This window comes from Helobdella robusta (assembly GCF_000326865.2).
Source record: "Helobdella robusta unplaced genomic scaffold HELROscaffold_42, whole genome shotgun sequence".
Lineage (NCBI taxonomy): Eukaryota > Metazoa > Annelida > Clitellata > Rhynchobdellida > Glossiphoniidae > Helobdella > Helobdella robusta.
Window position 1 is genome coordinate 427,008 of NW_008704981.1, and position 21,228 is coordinate 448,235.

The window sequence follows — 21,228 nt, forward strand, 5'->3', positions numbered from 1 at the left end:
GTAATGGAGGAGTGTTATGGAAATGACGTTGCTCTTGTAAGAACCGGCGGCCTCTCAAACAGAATTCATTGCCCGCTGAATTATTTAGAAGAAGTTTATTCTTACGTGCAAATTGGATGAATGAAGGATCGTTTATTCCTTCATTCATTCCTCATTTATTCATTCGTTTATTTGTTTATTCGTTCGTTCTTTCATTCATTTATTAAAGAAATTTGAATTAACAATAAAAATGATAGTAAGTTATTTATTTATTCCTTTATTTATACAAAGTTTATCAATTTTTAAATTACAAAACCATGTCATGCAGGCGCACACACACACGTTCACAAAAAATTTATAAATTGTTATAACGGTATGATTGAAAAGTCGAGCTTCAGGGCATAAATTATAACATTTTATTATTACTTGTAAAACTGACTTTTATTATTATATTAATTATAGTGAATATTTAAAAATAATTGTTTGTGTGTTATTTAGTTTAGTTGTATAGAACGCACTAATGTTAGATAAGATATTTCAAGAGATTTCAATAAATAAAGTTTTAATTAATCAATTAATTAATTACTCAGTTAATTAACTCAGGGGTTGGCAAACTACGGCCCAGGGCCGCATCCGCGAAAAATAATTCTTCCCCGGGTCGAAAAAATTTGCTATTTTAGTACATATGCGGCCCTTCAAAGATAAAATAGTTTTCAATGCGACCCTCACAGCAAAAAGTTTGCCCACCCTTGAATTAACTTATCGATAAATTAATTAATTAGCCAATCAGTCAATTAATTAACACTTCAGTCCTTCAATAAAAATCTGTTCAATCAGTCATTTAATCGAAGTTTCAACTAGAAAATGAGTCAATCATCAGTTAATCAATCAACAATTTTTTCGATTAATCAATCCTTTAATTAGTTAATCAATAAATTAGTAAAACAGTTCAATTACTCAATCAATCAGTCATATAACTACCTCCGCCTATATTAATTTACCCTTATAACAATAGACTATTATATATATATATATAGACTGTAATATATATATATATATATATATATATGTATTTATTTATATTTATATGTTTTTTTATTTATATATACCTACACCAATGTTTTGCATGTAAATTTTCTTATGATTATGTGTGTTTTTGTGTGTGTGAGTATGTGAGTGTGTGTGAGTATGTGTCTGTGCGTGTCTGTGAGTATGTGTGTGTGTGTGTTTGTGTGTGTGTGTGTGTGTGTGTGTGTGTGTGTGTGTGTGTGTGTGTGTGTGTGTGTGTGTGTGTGTGTGCGTGTCTACGTTTATACATTCTTCGCAAACTGCAGATCAACTATCATATCAATTCTTAGATTTGTAACATTACGGTGTGGTGATTCGTTAACAATGTCTTGTTGATTAAAACTTGAATAGTAATTATGGAAAAATTGATAAAAAATTATTTTTACATCTGATAGAACAATTTTTTTGAGATAAATCTATGAATTTTTAAGAACAATTTTAACGTTATATCATCGTCGTCATAATGTTTTATTTTAATGTTCAGCGCTACATAATCAATTTCAAAAACGTTTGTTTCGTTTTCACTTTTAAAAATTTTAAAATTCGAATCGGAGTTAAAGACATGAAGACATTTAATAAAAATATTAATAAAAAATAATTTTGAAAAGTATTTTAAAAAATTGATTTAACATTAATTAAAAGTTATTTTAATATTAATAAAAAATTTTATTAACTAATATTTAAATTGTAAAAAATTATGTCTGAGTGTTGTAAATCAAACTGCAAATTTGTAGAAATGGAAATTGAGAAAGTAATTGGATTTGATGGTAGGTTAACGAATCATTTTATTTCTATTTTCCATATAAAAAAATTTATTTAAAGAAAAATTACTATTATTTAATGTACTAATAATGGTAGTATTAGTAATACTAACTAAAGTATAGCCACACACAACTGTATTTTTCCTTTGCTTAAATTTTCTTTAGATTAATCATTAATCATTAACATTTATTAGATTTTATATTTAGAGTTTTTAAACTATATGATATATCTCTTCTATACTATAGAATAGATAGATACTTATAATGTTATATTTTTTATAAGTACAGCCACATTTACTTCATTTAACAAGACTTACACATACATTACTATTGAAAAAATTTTAAAAATATCTCAAATCAGGAACGATCGTAAGGGGCCTCAAGTGTCACCCTGATGGCTACCACATCGTATACGCAGTGGGCAACATGGTAGTTATAGAGCATACCGAGACGAGATGTCAATCATTCCTTCAGTACAATAAGGACGACTGCGAGTACCACAAAATTAGGATTTCCTGTTTAGATCTTTCCAAAAGTGGTATTTACATTGCTGTTGGTACTGTTAATAAGTCCATCTCACAGGTTTGGCGCCGAATTTAAATGGAAAAATTATTTTTCTTATTATATTTTTGAATTTGTTTAGGAGTTTTCAGAGGTTTCAAATGCAAACTCAGTGTATATAAATAAGTACGCATACATGTGATTTAAGGCATCATGCACATTCATACATAGAAGCAACAGCACCACCAGACATTTTAACTATAACACAAGCACTTTGATTATAAATATAAATCTGATTTATTATAATACAAAAACTAAAACAATGAATTTCTACAAGTTTAAATCATAAAAATATCACTTAACCCCGCCCCAACATCTGTCAATCAAAAAAAAGTCGGACATTTTGATTTGGTGTTTCGCCGACAGAACGTTGTATGCTAAATACAGTGCACACAGAATCGAGGTGGCAACGTTAATGTTCAGCTGCTGCGATAAATACCTCTACTCAATTGGCGGAGCAGACGATAGACTGCTAGTATTAGATGAATGAAAGTGAATGTGTGAATGAATGAATGTGTGAATGAGTGAATGTGTGAATGAATGAATGTGTGAATGAATGATGCAGTTAATGAATGAGGGAAGGATTGTTTAAAAATTTTTTGTTTATTCGCTGTAGATTTTATAGCTGTGTGTATATACGTGGTTTTATAGATTTGTTTGTTGGTTGGCTGGCTGGCTGGCTGGTTGGTGGGCTGGTTGCTTAGTCAGTTGATTGGTCGACCGACAGATAACAACATTAACAAAAATAGCAATATTGATTACTAGACAAAGCACAAAATATTACTACCTATTACTAACCTGGTAACATTTTCTCCAGCCTAGTTATGTATTCAGTATGTGAGAACAAACTTGGATGCAGTATTCGTGCCCAGAGAACCACGACTGGCTGTGCAAGGCACATACAAACTGCCTACAAGTCGGATTGTAAATTTGTTACAGCCGGCAGATGAGTTTTTTTTTTTGGTTTATTGTGCAATCCTAACTTACGCATATCTAACTCATTACATATCATTCTATACTCGAACTTGCGTGTCAGGAAGACTGCAAGATTCACACGAAACGACGCACATGCATACACACCACACGACTGACAGACATATTTTGTATGCTCGCCCAATCAGCACATCATATGAGCGTATGTATGTGTGTGTACGTATGATAGTTTGTGAGTTTCTGACAGAGACGGTATTCGAATCAAGTCATTGCGTATTAGCAGCACGAAATACGGCACTTCTGCCGACTGAGCTAACTCACCGACCGATAAATGGTATTAGCTATAATAATAATAATATATAATTATGATAATTATGATAGTTATAATGTTAGTTATCGTTACTATTATCATTTCCGTATATAAGGATACATTACGAGTGTGGATATTAAATGAAGAAACGCATAGGATGCAACCGAATGAGGTCCTGTTGAAGAAATTAGCTAGGAACTTTACTTGCTTAGATGTATGTGTGTATAGGTGTGTGTGTTTGTTTGTTTGCTTGCTTGTTCGTTCGTTCGTTCGTGCCCGGTTGTTTACGTTCGTGTTTGTTTACCCATATGTGAATGCCCTATCGCAGTAATGACGTAAAGCACGGCACTCCCTCCTACCGACTGATCTAACCAATAATAATATTTTCAGTTATTCCTAATTATCATTCATATTTATGTCATAATTATTCATGATTATTTAAAAGAGTTATGATTTCCCTATAAGATTTGTTCGTCTGACGAGTTGGGCTATGCTGGTACGTCAAGCGGTGACATTGTAATCTTCAATATGAACACCTGCGCCCATCTGACCACAGTGCTCAGAAAGACGCCGTTTTGTTGTGGTTGGTTGTGGCTGCTGCTGCACTTGCTGCTGTTGCGTTTTTTATGTCAATTTATTTTTGTTCTTGTTTCTTATGTTATTATTATTTTTATTTCTTTTATTATCATTACTGTAAGGCCTGACACAGCTGTCGTTGAACCAGGCCACTAAGGAGTTCATTGTTGGCGGAGGTGATGGTACTCTGGCGTTTGTCAATCAAAAAATGATTAGGACTAAGTATGTGTGTTTGTGCGTGCGTGCGTGTGTGTGTATGTTTATATATGTGTGTGTTTTTATATGTTTTCATATATATTTGTGTGTATATATTTTTGTGGTACGTTTGTATTCAAAGGCGTGAAAAGATGTTAGAAGGAAAGATCACATCAATTGTCTCAAGGTCAGGGTCAACTTATGAGGTAGGTTGACCATTCATTCAATCAATCAACTATTCATTCATTCATTCATTCATTCATTCATTCATTCATTCATTCATTCATTCATTCATTCATTCATTCATTCATTCATTTATTCATTCATTTAAACAATCAATCAATCAATCAACAAACTATCTCTCAATCAACCAACCAATCAGTACTTCATTGGGACAGATGCAGGTAATGTGTACAAAATCAACTTCATAACCGCATTCAAGTGCTCGCTGGCGAAGACATCTCACATGTCAGTCGTCAATGACTTCTGCCAGCCATAGTCAGCTATCTCTTTTTTATTAGTTTCATTAAACTTTTTTAACATTTACCAGAAAAAGTAAAATAATCATTCTACCCATAGTTATTTATTTATTAATTCATTTATTAATGCCTTAATTAATGAATTAATTTATTATTATTTATTATCTTTTTAGCGGGAATTCCGACCTGTTGGTGAGCGGATCGCACGAGCAGGTCAGAGTGTGGTCGATGAGGGAATGTAAAGAGTTGGTGCGCATGACCGTCCCCAATCATACATGCCTCGTGGTGCATGTTCTCAAGGATGGCAGTGCTATCTTAAGTGGTTGGTCGGTTGGTTGGTTGGTTGGTTGGTTGGTTGGTTGGTTGGTTGGTTGGTTGGTTGGTTGGTTGGTTGGTTGGTTGGTTGGTTGGTTGGTTGGTCGGTCGGTTGGTTGGTTGGTTGGTTGGTTGGCTAGTTGGTTGGTCGGTTGGTTGGATGGTCGGTCGGTCGATTTTAAATAATTGAATGAGTGAGTGATTGGGTGAATGAGTGGATGATTGAATAAATGAATGATTGAGTGAATTAGTGAGTGATTGAGTGAATAAGCGAGTGATTGGTTAACAAACTGGCTGATTGATGGATCAAATGAATGAATCAATGAACCGAATGATTTGCTAAACTTTGCTAAACATCTACACACACACACACGCGCACAAAGGTTGGAGCGACAGTCGAATCAGGGCTTACTACCCCGAGTCTGGTCAACCCATGTTCCTCATCAACAATTCTTACGGATCGAAAGTTACAGCCCTAACCGCAACTTCATCGGCCACTGGTAGTAGTAGTAGTAGTAAAGGTGGTGTTAGTAGTAGTATTTGTAAGAGGGTTATTAGCGGAAGTAATCTTGGTCACGTGGTCATCTGGAATGTGCCCGCCATTTGCGCGAATATGGTGTGTGTGTGTGTAAATTATTATTATTATTATTGTTGTTGTTGTTGTTGTTATAATTACGGAAATAATAATCATCGTCACCGGATTGCTATCATCACCATCGTCGTCATCATCATCATCATCATCATCACAACAAGCATCATCATTATCATAACTCCAAAAGGAGTTTGTCTACATCACTGATCACGTGCTTCTGAAGCAGCACAGGGCTCCCGTCACTGCAGTTAAGATTAGGACTAGAAATGTGCTTTTGGAGGGTTTATTATTATTATTACTGTTGTTGTTGTTGTTGCTGTTGTTGTTGTTGTTGCTGTTGTTGTTGTTATTGTTGTTGTATTTGGTTTTGTTATTGTTGTTGTTATTATTGTTGCTGTTGTTGTAGTAGTTGTTGTTTATGTTGCTGTTGTTGTTATTGCTATTATTATTATTATGACGTCACGTTATGTTGAATAGGGCGGGAATGTTGCGAAGAGATTGATGAGATCGTGTCATGTTCGTTAGACGGCACGCTGATACTCTGGGATCTGAGGTTAACTGAGTTTTGTAATTTGTGATGGATTGATTGATTGATTGATTAGTTGAGTGATTGATTCACTGATTGATTGATTCATTAATCAATTCCTCCACTCAATCATTCATTTATTCATTCATTCATTCATAGCATTCTTTTTATTTTTTAAATTTAAAAGATTAATTTCTCTCTACTTTTTTTTCATCTCCCTCCAACAAATGTAGCAAGAAACTACCGAAAACCTCGATAAAAACGAACCACACCATGTTTAAAGATTTGGTATTCCATCCAGTCTGCCAGCAGTTTGTGGTAGCCACAGGAAGCGGTGGTCGTCTAAGCTACTTCGATGTGGTGACTACCGGTTCGCTCATGTTTCAGACGGATGACTGTGGAGTGAAGTGTGACATCAACTGTCTGGATGTCGACTGTCTGGGAGAGTTTCTAGTTACTGGAGATGATAATAAGATGGTTAAGGTATGTATGTGTGTGCGTGTTTTGTGTGTGTGTGTGTTATGTTGTGTGTTGTGGTTTGTGTGTGTTGTGGTGTGTTTTTTGGTTTAATTTCTTCTCGTAATGCGTCGTTACTTTTTAGAAATTTAAATTTGTTTTTCATTCGGTTAGATTTGTTGTTTAATTTTATTATATCCACCTAGTTCTTTCAACCTGATGGCTATGGCTATGGTGATGGTAATAATAAAAATAATAAATGAATGAATGAAAAAAATAGATCAATCAGCCAATCAAACAGTCAATCAATTAATCAATCAGTCAATCAATCAATCAATCAATCAATCAATCAATCAGTCACAGACATCACAGAACAACGATCAGCTGACTTCAAATCAAACCTCAACATTGGCCTCCCATCTAACGATTAAATAAAACAAAATATGATTAATTAAATTAATTAATATGTTTACATAACTAACTTTACATACGCATATCATCATACGTTTTTCTTAATTTAATTCACACACACACATTTAATACACACACACACATTTAATACACACACATACATACACACACACATACATACACACACACTAACAAATTTCCACTCCCCATCTCATTCAGATATGGAGATACGGAGACGGCGAGATGGTTTTCAAAGGTTGCGGACACAGCACCCCAGTTTCCAGAGTTCGATTCACTCCTGACCGTAAGAACATCATCAGCTCCGGTACCGACGGTTCTATATTCGCCTGGATATTCGATCCGAGTATTTTATATCCGGAATGCCAGCAGAAAGAAGGGAATAAGGAAGTTTGTGGCGGTGATGATGGGAGTAGACAGCTGCAACAGCTGCAGCTGCAACCAGCTGGTGGCAAGCTTGGTCAAGGTGACGCCTGCCATCTCTAATGGATGTTGAAGTTATCCCAGATGATTCATTTTTTTGATTTTATCGATTTGGTTTTGTTTTCTTTGTCTGTTTAATTTTGATTATCTAGCGATTTTATTGATTTTATTTTGTTTTCTTTACGATTTTGGTTATTTAGATTATTTTGTTCATTTTAATGGATATGTTTTTGTGAGTGTTTATTTTTTTACTGTCTTCGTTGAAAAGTTTTAATCTGTGATCTCATTTCACGGTGCAATGTTCTTTTTTTTAGTTTGAATGAAAAATTTTTTAGACAAAACAGGAAACATTCATTTATAACACGAAACTATAATATATTATAGAACAAACTCAAATGAAATGAGCCCTCATTCAAAATGCATTGTAACAGTTGAGAAATGCAACAAGTAAAACGAGACAAATGTAACTCTACCGTCCTATGATTGAGAATAACTTTTTATAAAAAACAACTGTCAGTAGTTCGTTTAATAACTTTTCATTTGAAAACATAGATCGAGCGGTTCTTCTTTTCCAACTTCGCCAGAATCTCGCGACAGTTTTCGGCCAGTTGGTACAGTGGATTGGTTGTCCTTTGATTATTCAGTCTAATTATCTGCTGTGGGAACATGTACTTGGCCTGGTTAAAGACTCCGGGCAGTCTCGTTTCGTTAGCTACGTGGTTTAGGAAGTTTTTACTTTTTCTTATCGTCGGTCGCGAGAGGACCTGCGTCTCAATGACGCTCTGTTTGTACTGCTTCCACATCAGATCTTTCTCAATCAGGTCGCAAATTGTTGTCTCGTCCTGATACGTCTGCGCTTTTTTTCTCATTTCATTTTTATCCACCCCTAGGTGCTGTATCAATTCCAGTAGCAACGAGCCCGATAACTTTATAACTACGCAATCTCGACTGATTAAACAAAATTGATTTTTTATTCGCTTCCTGCTGTCCTTTTCCTCCTGAATCCTCTCCAGTCCGTAGCACTCTCCTTCATATAAGGTTCTGATTCCAACGTAGATGGGCGTTATCAACACTGTTCCAGAGTCCTGTATGTTGGTCAATCGGACGTCAGCAACTTCACTAACCAACGACGACAAGGAATATTTGTCAGAAGAAAATTTAGTTGTTTGGCGTGAATTTTTTATGAAAGGGTTACACAGATTTACATCATTTGCGTTCTTTGGGTTTACCTGCTTCAAAATTGGATCTAAAAACTTTCTCGAAGCGGCTCCTAATGTTTTCGGTAGTGATTTATTTTTTTCAATATCGTGGCATTTTTTGTTTGAAGTCACTTTAACGACGTCTAATTTTCCCTGCAGAACAAACAAGACGACATCAGAATCTTTCTCCAGCACATTGTGAAGTATGAACGATCCGCTGGGATAGCCTTCCGTGTAACTAATGTTCGCCAGATCGTAGACAGCGTTGTCAGACCAACTGTCGATGGGACTCCACTTTCTAAAAAATTCAAATCGATCCTCGGCCTCCCTGACTTGCACGGCGTCGATTCCTTCCTTGATGTACGTCGTTTTGTAGATGGCTAAAAATTCGCAGTTTGTTGCACAAACGCAGAGCCGCGTCTTACCAGTGTGCCCGATGCAAGCACCCCTTTTAAGCGAAAGTTTCTTCTTCGTGCCTATCAAGTTAGAGCCTTCCTCTTCTTTGAACACCACGTTAACAATTCCAGAATAAATGAAATAAACTCGGATGGGGTGACGGTTTTCTAATGTCAAAACTCTTTTCGGTTCGCATTTGAAGTATTTCACGTGTCTGGCTATGGACCATCTGAGCTTTGTGGAATAATTTTGGAAGATTGGAAGGTCCATCATGATAGCGTAGATGGTCATTATGTCCTTGTGCGTTCTCAGAGCCATTGGCTTTTGCATTATTTTGACCGCTCCTGTTGGTATTGAGAACTTTTTAGAAGCGGCATAATCTTTTGGATTGTATTTAACGTTGCTGCTCATCATGGCCTCGTTGCCCGAGGCTGTGGTCGTGTTGATAGCCACTCTGTACTGTTCGATGATGTTTCGATACGTTACTCGTTCGAGAAGGCAACCTCTCTTCTGCATAGCTCCGTAAGCCGTGATCATCAGCACGACTTTCCTTATGATGTCCATCCAGACGAAGTCCGGTGGCAGTCTTCGAAACTGTTGCTTTCGTTTGTAGGTCTCCTCGGCCGACAGCTGGCCATCGATGTTTGGTACGAGAGGTGATTTTGCAGCCGCTATTCTTCGTTTGTGTTTCAAGAGACATCTAATTTTCAACTTCCTTAACTGGTCTTTTAAATTTTCTTGAGTATTTTTTAAAAACTTTTTATGAAGTCTATAAGAACTCATTAAGATTGGTTTATCCATATTATTATTCAACTTAATTTTAAGATTTACTAAATCAGTTAGCAATTACGTTTGGTAAAATTGAATCGAATTATTATTTTTTATTGAAACTACTAATATTAAATAATATTTCATTACAAATTTATGACAATTATTATAGTTTATAAACATTTAAATGACAACAGGAGATCAATCGTAAACACGCATTTGTCAACAACTATTTCAACTGGCATAACTCGCTAACGGTTCGCCAAAGACAAAAAACAACGTCATCGACAAATTCAGTTTTGTCATTTTAAAATTTTTGTAAATAATTCTTAACAATTTTACCATTAAATAGTAATTAAACACACTTTGAAAGTCATTTTACAAGTTAATTAACGAAAAAAAAATAACATAATCAACTAGTAGCAATCAACATTTAATTACAATTGTTTGAAAGAGGTTTAAAACTGAAAAAAACCCTTCTAGTTAACATTACTTCAAACGTAAAATACTTTGAATAAAGAACATTTTAAAGTTGTATGAGCCATCGTTAGCAATAAATTAACATTAATCCAAATAAGCTAATCTTGAATTAAAAACGTTTAATGGAAAAATATCCTAAACCCGTAACGAATTTGACAAATTTTTCTTCTCTTTATATTTGACCTCCGACCTCACGTAACACTTCCAGTAGAGGTTGTTCTTAATTTGGACGCATATTTCCTCCTCAGTCGGCAACATTACGATGGCATTCTTCAGTTCTTTTCTATCTATTCCGAGGATTTCGATCAAATTTTTGAGCTCAGTGCACGGGGTTCTGATGACCAAACTATCGCGACTGATAAGGCAGAATTTATTTCTATAATCCTGCAAATGATCCGGATCGACCTTACCCAGGCCGTAGCATTCGCCCCTTACGAGTGATTGGATTTTCAGGTAGACGGGTTTTGTACTTTTCTTCATGAGTTTTTCCGTAGATTTTTCAAACTTAGTCGCTGGATGAGTTAGCCTCTTAGCAATGAAATGTGCTGTTTTTTCTGGGCAATCAGCGGGTTGTATTAAAGGTTTTGGGATGATTTTCTTCAAAATGGTGTTACTGAACTGAGCGAGTTTTTGTTTTTTAATTTTAGCCGGATTATCTTCTTCTTTGCCGTGTATTAAAATTTCGCAAGCTTTGTACGTTGTTACTTTCACAATGTCGACGATTCCTTTCACTACAAACCATATTAGGTCGGAATCTTTTTCAGCAATGTCTTGAAGTATTAAGGAACCTGTTGGATAATTGTCGATAAAACTAACGCTGGCCAAATCATAAACCGCATTGTCTGACCAGTCGGATATTGGAAGCCACTTTCGAAAGAATTCAAATTTTTCTTCAAATTCTTGCTCCAAAACGGCGTACAACCCTTTCTCCACAAAAGTCACTTTATCGATTGTGAAGAACTCGCAATCAGTTGCGCAAACACACAGCTGAGTCCGAGCCATGTGTCCTATACAGGCGCCTCTCGTTAATTTGATCGCTTTCTTGTGGCTAGTGGTTGTGAAATCCTCGTTCTCGTCTGCATGAAACAGAACGTTAACTTCACCTGAATAGATGAAATAAACTCTGATTGGATTGCGATTTGATAGAGTCATAATTCTTCTCATCTCGCACTTGAAATATCGAAAATATTTTGCCAGCTTCCAGCACATCTTCCTGCTGTATTTCATCTGAAAAATCGGCAAATTCAACATCACGGAATAAATAGCCATTATGTCTTCCCAACTCCTGGAATGTTCATTTTTTGCCATAATTTTGATGACATTAGCTGGGACCGTGGCGTCCTGTTCGCATATGTAGGCCTTATAGTCGTAGGTCAAGGCCATAGTTTCCATAGCATTGAGGGGCACTCTGAACTCGTTCAGGATGCTTTTCTGAGTAACTTTTTCGTGCTCTTTGAATGGCTTCATCATGGCTCCGTAAGCCAGAATCATAAGAACTGTGTTTCGAACAGCCGATAGCCATATCATTTCAGGCGGCTGAGATCTAAAAGCATTTATCAAATTCGTTTCTTCAAAATCTCTCCTCTCCACTGGCATCAACAAGCTAGGAGCGTAACCAGCTTTCCGTCTGCAAGCTCGCAGCCACGCTAATCTTTTTAGCGCGGTTAAGTTCTCTCTCAGATTGCTGTTGATGGAGTCGGTGTAGTTCTGGTCGACGAAGCTGGCCACAATTCGCTCGTGCAGTCTGCATTTTATTTTTTTTAGTCGAATGTCTTCCAGTGGCGGAAGTTTCAAAACCTTCGTTCGATCTCTTCGATGCATCTCGCCTGCCGAGTTTGCCGATCTGATGAGTTGAGTAACTATAACTTTATTTCATTTGGTTTTTAATAAACCCAATAAATGTACTACGGTTTTACACGTTGGTATATTTTTATTTTTTATTTCAGATGTAAATTCAATAGCATTTAAATAATCGCCTGTTTTCAACGTGACGTAGTGTAAAATTTAATTGTCAATGAAATTTCTTGTTTTCGATATTTATTATTTAAAATTTTCAAACGATATAAATAAATAGTGAAAACTTGAAAAATCATCACACAGGATTCAAAATTCGGATTATAAAATTAAATTTATAATCCTGAAATGTCATTTCATCATCTATTTCATTTAATCATTTCATCTAAGTGTGCTGATTGATCTTTTCTTTAATCTGTGGAGTGTTTTGTACTGCTTAATGAATTTATCGGAAAAAATTGGCGCTTCATCATTGTCGTTTGCTAAACTATCTTCTTCCTCATCATTGTAGCCATCAAGTTTCGAATAAGTGAAAGAAGAGGATGGGGGGTGAGATTTTTCCCTGCCGGAAGGAAACAGTTGGTAAACACCTTGTCGTTTGCCCATGCGTAGTAGGTCAAGCGACCTTTTGTCCATATCGGTGACCTCGTACAACTTCCTTCCGGACGTAATCGAACTCTTTCCGGTCAAAATCATGGCGGCTATGATGGCTGGAATTGTGTGTAAGAACATTTGTTTTTTTTATAATTGATGTATGCATCGTTAACATTTACCTATCATAATAATGACCTCTTATAAGAAAACCAAGTAAAATATATTTAATGAAGTAGGATTCAAATTTGTTTGATAATATTTCAGATGAGAAAATCAAAAATTTAGATTAGCGAGTTACTTACATTGTATTATAATTAATTATAATAAATAAGGTTAATAGTTTATCTGTTATGGTTTAATTATTTTTAAACTAATAACTAACCAATAAAGATGAAACGGGTTGATTGTAGTTGAAGCATTTTTGTACGCTGAGGTACTGGTAGCAAATGTTGTTGTGTTGTTATTATTATTATTGTTGTTGTTGTTTTTGTTGTTGGATGGTTATTTGTTGAAATTCTTTTAAAAAAATCTTTATTAACGAATAATTGAATGAAATAATAAATAATTTACTAATCATTCACTAATTAATGTTAATTATCGTAATTAGTTAATTAAGTATTAATAGCTAATTTAACATTCATTAATGAAACATCCATCTAAAAATTAAAAAGCTACGTTATGATAATGAGACAACGCAATTGAAATATAGTTAAAACCATCAAAATAAAGCAATTTTATTCACACGCTTATACATTTTAACCAATCACTTGATAGAGAGAAAGCTTATTTATAATGTTTTAAAAAATATTTTTATTAAAAAGCATAAACAGTTCATACAAACAATTTTTTCAGTTTTTTTCTAAAATATGACTAAAATAAATTAGAAAGTCAAATGTTGCATGCAGATAGAAATGAACCCATAACTACTTAATCATCATTTCTTGGCCTTTTTATAGGCTCTAGAAACTGACACACACACGCACGCACACACACACGCACGCGCGCACACACACGCACGCGCATCCTCACATACCTACATTGTCTGTTGTTGTTTGTGGTTCATTTGTATTTTAATTTTAAACCCACATAAAACACATTTGATGAATTTTTTAAAGGATTTAATTCAATAAGACGCAGATATATTGCACCAATAGCCCGTGTACAATACCCCGATCAACTTTATGTATTTGGGTAGTTTGTGTGCGTGTGTGCGTGCGTGTGTGCGTGTGTATGCGTGTTAAAGAGTTTATTTAAAATAGTGACTAAGGTTTTTCCAATTATTCCAAATGCTTTTTTTGTTTTGTTTGATTGCAAGTTTCTGCTGAGATAGACAAAAATGAAAGAAAAGAGAGAAAGTAAAAATACGAAGAAAAGAAAGAGAGAGAAAGAGATAGAGAGAAGAAAGTTTGAGAAAAAAGACTAAACCAAAAAGAGAGAGAATATATAATTTGGAATTTTTTTTAACTTTATTAAAAATGCATAACTGTTGTTAATACTACCAATGCAATAGCTTTTTTAGATCTATACTACCATCATTATAAGAGGAAGTATTTTTTCCAATAGTTTATCGTAGTAGTAGTAGCAACAGAAATTGTTGTAGTATATGTGTTGTGTGTGTTTGTGTGAGTTGGAAAACCCATATAAATGTGTGTGTGTGTGTGTGTGTGTGTGTGTGTGTGTGTGTGTGTAAGAGTGGGGAATCCATATAATCAAGAATCTAGAAGATGTTATCACAACTGATCCAGTCTTAAGTTTCTTCTTAATACATGAAAATGCAACAAGTTTGTTTTTATACGTGTGATGTGTGTGTTTGTATGTATGTATGTCTGGGTGTATGTATGTATATGTGCGTGTTGGAAAGATGTATGGATGTGTATGGAGGTATGTACAAATGTACGCATGTATGCATGTGTGGCGAATATGAGAGAGGTAGCAGATATTTAGCAAGACATCATCATACGTTTGGTGACATATATTTAACAACAAACAACCTTTGCATCAAATATGCATGTATATCTCTCTGTATGTAATACGAGCGTGTTTGAATGTATGTGTGTTTGAATGCATGTGTACGTATGTAATATTTGTTTGTTTGCATGTTTGGTTGTGTTCGTGTGTTCGTCAAATAAATTTATATTAAACAGCTTTAGTTTTACTATAAATTTACAAAGTTTCAAGGAAAAATCATTTCAACTCAGTACTGAGAGAAAATCATTATATGGAGATGACGCAATTAATATTCTGAAGATGTTGTTCTCGCTGCAGTGCCTTACGTACGTACGTACACACACACACACACGCACACATATACACACGCACGCACACACAGACGAACTCAAAAAAACAGATTGGCAGTTTTTTTTTCAAAGTTTTTTAAAAACATTTCGACTATCCAACTGAAAAAAAATACAGATAGCAATAATAAAATTAAAAACACAGCCAATAATGCGCATAATAAACAACAAAAATAATGATAAATAATAATAATAATAAATAATAAAATAATAATAATAAATTAATCCACATAATTTGCTCTAATCTTGTCACTCGTTCTCCAAATCCTAAAAAGATTATAACGCCAAGCCCGTCGATTTAAATTATAAATATATAAAAATAATAATAATTATAATAATAACTATTATTATTATGTTGTAACAATTATAACCCAACAGTAATATTTCATAATAAAATCATAATTCTTTTCTTTTTTTCATCTGTGCATACGGTAGGGCGAATAGGCAGTGTATGAAACATCTTGGATCCTATAAAGAAAATAATACTAATAATATTATTACTATAATAAACAATTATTATTATAGTTATTATTATTATTAATTATAACAAGCTATCGGTCATATGTTTCGCCTACCTTTTCTGCTCATCCATATTGGCTGTCAAATCTTCCAATCTTTTCTGGAGATTTTCTGGTAAAATTAATGAAATAATTAATTAATCAATCAACTAATCATAAACCTTATTACTTACTTACTTAATTAATTAATTAATTAACAAATAATCTTACAAACATAGGCAAACGTTCAGACATACAAGCATACAAACACGGATAAACAAATACGCCAAAGCAAACAAGAATATATACATACATATTATACGTAATTTAGTTAATACAAATTTCAATCATACATACATACAAACAATCATACGCACACACATACATACATACATACATACATACATACATACATACATACATACATACATACATACATACATACATACATACATACATACATACATACATACATACATACATACATACATACATACATACATACATACATACATACATACATACATACATACATACATACATACATACATACATACATACATACATACATACATACATACATACATACATACATACATACATACATACATACATACATACATACATACATACCTGTATTTCTATCTATCCATTGAAGAGAATCTGTATGTGCATTTAATATCTTTGATATCTGGCGAATCTGGAGTTAAAAGTTTTTTTTCTTCAATTCAAACTCAGTGCTTACTTTCTTGCAAAATGATGAAAACGAAACTAACCAACCAACCAACCAACCAATCAATCAACCCACCAATCAACCCACCAACCAACCAACTAATGAACCAACCAATCAATCAACCCACCAATCAACTAACGCTATCGTTATTGTCATCATCCCCTCCTTCGTTAACGTTGATGTGGTCAATGATTTCTTTCAGCTTACTGGATAAGACTTTCAGCTGTCCGTCTGTGCTCTCGGCAAGTCTGTATCTGAATGGGTATTTTTTGGTATTCTGTTTGTATTATCCTTATATTTGTATTGTATCGTTTTTTGTTTTTTTTAGGTACTCTGTTTGTATTATCCTAATATTTGTATTGTATCGTCTTTTGTTTTTTTAGGTATTCTGTATGTATTATCCTTATATTTGTATTGTATCGTCATTTGTTTTTTTTTAGGTATTCTGTATGTATTATCCCTATATTTGTATTGTACCGTCTTTAGTTTTTTTTTAGGTATTCTGTTTGTATTATCCTTATATTTGTATTGTATCGTCTTGTATCTTTTGATTAGTGGGACTGTCACACACAAACTAACATTTGATCCCTCTCAATATCAGCATGGGCCACATAGTAGCCCTGGGGTTTTTGCAAGGACCCAACTTTCTCCTCCAATGGCTTTAGGATTTCTTCTAGCTCATTCTGTTGGCCCAAAACGAAATCCAGATCCTCGTCTAGTCTGCTCTGGTCCATCTTCATTTTCTCCAGGTCCAAGTTTAATTGAGTTATCTGAGAATTTAAGGTGTAAAAAATATGTTTTTTTATGTTTGTGTGTTTGTTTGTGTGTGTGTGTGTGCGTGCGTGCGTCTGTGTGTGTGTGTGTGTGTGTGTGTGTGTGTGTGTGTGTGTGTGCTTGCTCTTTTCAACATCAAGTTATTATCAATCTTATATACCTGCAGTCATTTTGGTAACATTCTTTAAAAATGCTGCAATTCAGTCACATATAAAAAAGGTTTTATATGAAATGGCGTAATGCCACACACGAACACACACACACATACAAACACACACACACAGAGAAAAAGGAGAGAGAGAGAGAGGGAGAGAGAAACGCACTTTTTCACCATTTTCCATGAGTACTCTATCCCAAGCGTTTACAAATGTAGCCTGGTGAAGGAACAATTTCTCCTGCTCCTGCAATTCGGTGGTCCACTTGTTAATCAAATCTTCAAGCTGGCTGTATGTCGTCGATGATGAAATCACTGTTGTCGATGCCGTTGCAGATAGGGACGTCAATGCAGTTGTTGTCGTCGATGTTGCTGCTACTGACGATGACGACGACGCTGTAGCTGACGCTGACGACGACTGGGGTATAGATAATGGCAACAGTGGAAGTTGTGGTGATGCCGATGAAGCTGGTGTTGTTGCTGCCAGAGATGCTGCTAGGTTGAATCCGCCGACGGTTGACGTTGTCGTCGTCGTCGATGTCGGGGTTGGCATGGTTAATGAAAAGGTCGGTAGCTTCGGCTGTAATTGCCTGTGTTGGGGCAGTGAGGTTGAAATTTTGACTACTCTCAACATTATTACAGGGGTATATATCAGGTTTCATATTAACACCCCACTAAATAAAAATCAGTGAAAAATGATTTTAATCAAATTTAATCGTCTTCATCATCATCACTAACGTATCAGCAGTTATAGCAGTACTACCACCAAAACTACCACCAAAGCTACCGAATCCACCCAAGCCGCCGCCGCTACTGCTGCTGCTACCAAAACCTCCGTCGGCACCGCTCAAAAGCGATCCACCACCTGAATTAGCAGACAGGAAAACACGAAAAAATGGTAGGAACAGATTAATAAATGAATGGACCAGCCAATAAACAGACAAATGAAGGATAGAAGAAATGAACGAACGAGTGAATGAATGAACGAACGAGTGAATGAATGAATGAGCGAGTGAATGAATGATTGAACGAGTGAATGAATGACGAATAAATAAATGATTCAATAAATCAAATCTTCGTTATCACTAGACCACCATCCACAATATTAATCATAAGCAAAATGATAAAACATCATCAAATAGACAAAAGAAACAAACCTAAGTTACTAGCTGTGGTTGTAGTAGCAGATGTAGCAGCAGTAGAAGTTATAGGTTGCTTAAAGAGAAACCCACCTAGCCCATTAGTAGAAACTGTAGTAGTAGCAGCTGTAGTAGTAGCAGCTGTAGCAGTAACAGCAGCAGCTCCCATTGTAGACATGCTACTTGGTGTGGTTTGAGACAGAAGGCCAACCAACGATGAATTTGCTGAGGTTAAATCATCATTATTTTATTAACTATCATAACATATCATCATCATCATTACCATCATTATCGTCATATTTACTATCATGAATATGTTTGTGTCGTCCAAAAATTTCCACATCATCATAACATCAACCATTATCACACCATTCTCACATCATCTCAACCATTGTTCCTACCAGCAGCAATAGATGAAGCTGTAGTTGCAGTAGTAGTAGCAGTAGCGGCTCCTCCGCCCAACTGGAAACCACCAATACCCAATCCACCGACCCCATTGCTGCCACCACCTAACTGAAACCCACTACCACCACCACTACCACCATTACCACTACTACCACCTAATTGAAATCCCAGACCAGCACCACTACTACCACCACCTAATTGGAATCCTCCACCAAAGCCACCAGAAGTAGTCGCCACAGATCCAAGTTGAAAACCAACACCACCACCACCACCGCCAAAACCACCAGCAGTATTACTACCAAAACCACCAGTACCTAAAGTAGAACCACCACCACCACTACTATTACCAAAACCAGTAGTGGCATTATTACCAAAAATTGAAGTACCAGTACTCGTATTAGCAGCAGTAGGAGCAGCAGTGGCAGTACCACCACCTAACTGAAAACCACCGAAACCTCCCCCATTGCTGGCTCCACCCCCAAGAGAAAAACTACCAGTTTTGGCATTACTATCCTGGGTTGAGCCACCGCCTATACCCCCTCCAGTACCGAATCCGCCGGCTGCACCAAACCCTCCAATAGTACCACCAGTACCAAATCCTCCAGCAGTACCACCAGAAACACCAAAACCACCAGCGGTAACAGAAGTAACTGCAGGAGCGCCAAATCCACCGGTTGTATTGGCAGTACCAAATCCTCCAGAGGTACCAAATCCTCCAGAGGTACCAAATCCTCCAGAAGTACCAAATCCTCCAGAAGTACCACTGGTAGCCCCAAAACCTCCTCCAAACCCAGTGGAAGCAGTAATTGTAGCACTTGCACCAAACGATGAAAACATGGAGCCACTATTTGTGGTAGCAGCAGCTGAAGATGATGCATTTTGAAATCCAAATCCACCACCACTACCACCACCAGTGGTGAGGTTCAGACCTGCCCCACTGCCACCACCGCCAAATATGGATGATGAAGCTGTACCGGCTGAATTGGTGGCCCCAAATCCAAAAGTAGCCATTGTTGTCGTGGGTGCATTTTGAGTGAGGGAACCAAACAGGCCTGCACCACCGGAATTACCACTAAAGCCAGAAGATGCGGTGGCTGCCGGTGCTCCGAACAATGTGCTGTTGGTTGGAGCTGCATTACTGGCGCCATTGTTGCTGAATGGTAGTCCAGAGAATGGTCCTGAAAATGTTGCCAGTTTGTCGAATGTACAAAATTATTCAATCAATAATTCAGTCAATCATCTACCAGCCAACCAGCATCAATCATCATCCAACCAGCCAACTAACAAACCAACCAGTTAACAAATAAACAAACAAACCAACCAGTCAACCAACCAATTAACCAATCAACAAATCAGTCAATCAATCAATCAGAAAAAACAATAACAAAACAAACCAGCTGCAGGTACAGATGCGGTTGGTGCAGCGGAGCCTGTATTGCCAAATGTAAAGGCTGCAATAACAAAAAAACAACAAAATTAAACAAAAATAGTGATTAAATAATATTAATAGATTAATAAAAATAATAAAATAAATCATATATTCGATACATATGCATTATTGTTTGTTAAATCATTCAACCAAAATCGTTTGAAATATTTCCTGGTAAATTATGATATGAAGAATTAAAAAAAAACAATCTCCAATCATTCATTTATAGATTTTATTATGTTTAATTTAATTATCCATTTTAATCACTTAATCAAATTAATTGATAATTCTACTCCATTTAAGATAGTGAAATATAAATCCAACATACTCGCTGGCCTCAATAAACCTAACATAATGGCAGATAATATTTGTAATAAACTCAAGTTCGTTTTACAGATAAAATTAATAAATCAAGAAATATCAAAAAATAAATTTTAATCAGAATAAACTTATTTATAATTTAAAAACATCAAAAAAGACATCTCCACTAAGACTATAAATGAGAATCAAATTTTTCATACAACAGGCCATACATAAAAATCCTTAATAAAAAAAATATAATAGCGGTAATAATAATAAATAACATTTGTCATAATAAGATTTTAAAATGGAACATTTATTATATAACATAAATACACATATAATTCTCTCTACATATATAATCTATCTATCTCTTTCTCTCTCTTTCTGTATATATATATATATATTCTTCTTTTCACTCTTTCTTTCTTTCTCTCTCTCTCTCTCTCTCTCTCTCTATATATATATATATATATCTTTCTTTCTCTCTCTTTCTATCTCTCTCCCTCTCTCTCTCTCTCTCTCTCTCTCTCTCTCTCTCTATATATATATATATATATATATATATATATATATATATATATATATATATATATATATACAGCAACATATTCACATTAACCCCTGCTTAATGATATAATTGGAAGCACAATCATACAAAAATGTTGA

The 21,228-nt window shown here is 35.3% G+C and overlaps 4 protein-coding genes across 4 annotated transcripts; 1 reads left to right on the forward strand and 3 right to left on the reverse strand.

Annotated features, from left to right (window-relative positions):
* Nucleotides 1–1,783: 1,783 nt before the first annotated feature.
* On the forward strand, nt 1,784–7,666 carry HELRODRAFT_177298 (hypothetical protein; the record flags this gene model as incomplete). The annotated part of the gene is made up of 13 exons (XM_009025515.1): nt 1,784–1,814; nt 2,170–2,390; nt 2,704–2,844; nt 4,078–4,195; nt 4,311–4,380; nt 4,526–4,589; nt 4,766–4,881; nt 5,036–5,169; nt 5,561–5,793; nt 5,957–6,050; nt 6,247–6,322; nt 6,529–6,778; nt 7,382–7,666. 13 exons carry the CDS (start codon nt 1,784–1,786, stop codon nt 7,664–7,666), a joined length of 1,833 nt encoding a protein of 610 aa, XP_009023763.1.
* A 473-nt stretch (nt 7,667–8,139) lies between these two features.
* On the reverse strand, nt 8,140–9,999 carry HELRODRAFT_177299 (hypothetical protein; the record flags this gene model as incomplete). The annotated part of the gene is made up of 1 exon (XM_009025516.1): nt 8,140–9,999. One exon carries the CDS (start codon nt 9,997–9,999, stop codon nt 8,140–8,142), a length of 1,860 nt encoding a protein of 619 aa, XP_009023764.1.
* Nucleotides 10,000–10,581: 582 nt separating this feature from the next.
* HELRODRAFT_177300 (hypothetical protein) lies at nt 10,582–12,267 on the reverse strand (the record flags this gene model as incomplete). Its single annotated transcript, XM_009025517.1, has 1 exon — nt 10,582–12,267. One exon carries the CDS (start codon nt 12,265–12,267, stop codon nt 10,582–10,584), a length of 1,686 nt encoding a protein of 561 aa, XP_009023765.1.
* A 3,725-nt stretch (nt 12,268–15,992) lies between these two features.
* HELRODRAFT_84833 (hypothetical protein) lies at nt 15,993–17,839 on the reverse strand (the record flags this gene model as incomplete). The annotated part of the gene is made up of 4 exons (XM_009025463.1): nt 15,993–16,325; nt 16,498–16,612; nt 16,938–17,128; nt 17,456–17,839. The coding sequence occupies 4 exons, from the start codon at nt 17,837–17,839 to the stop codon at nt 15,993–15,995; spliced, it is 1,023 nt and encodes a 340-aa protein (XP_009023711.1).
* Nucleotides 17,840–21,228: the final 3,389 nt, after the last annotated feature.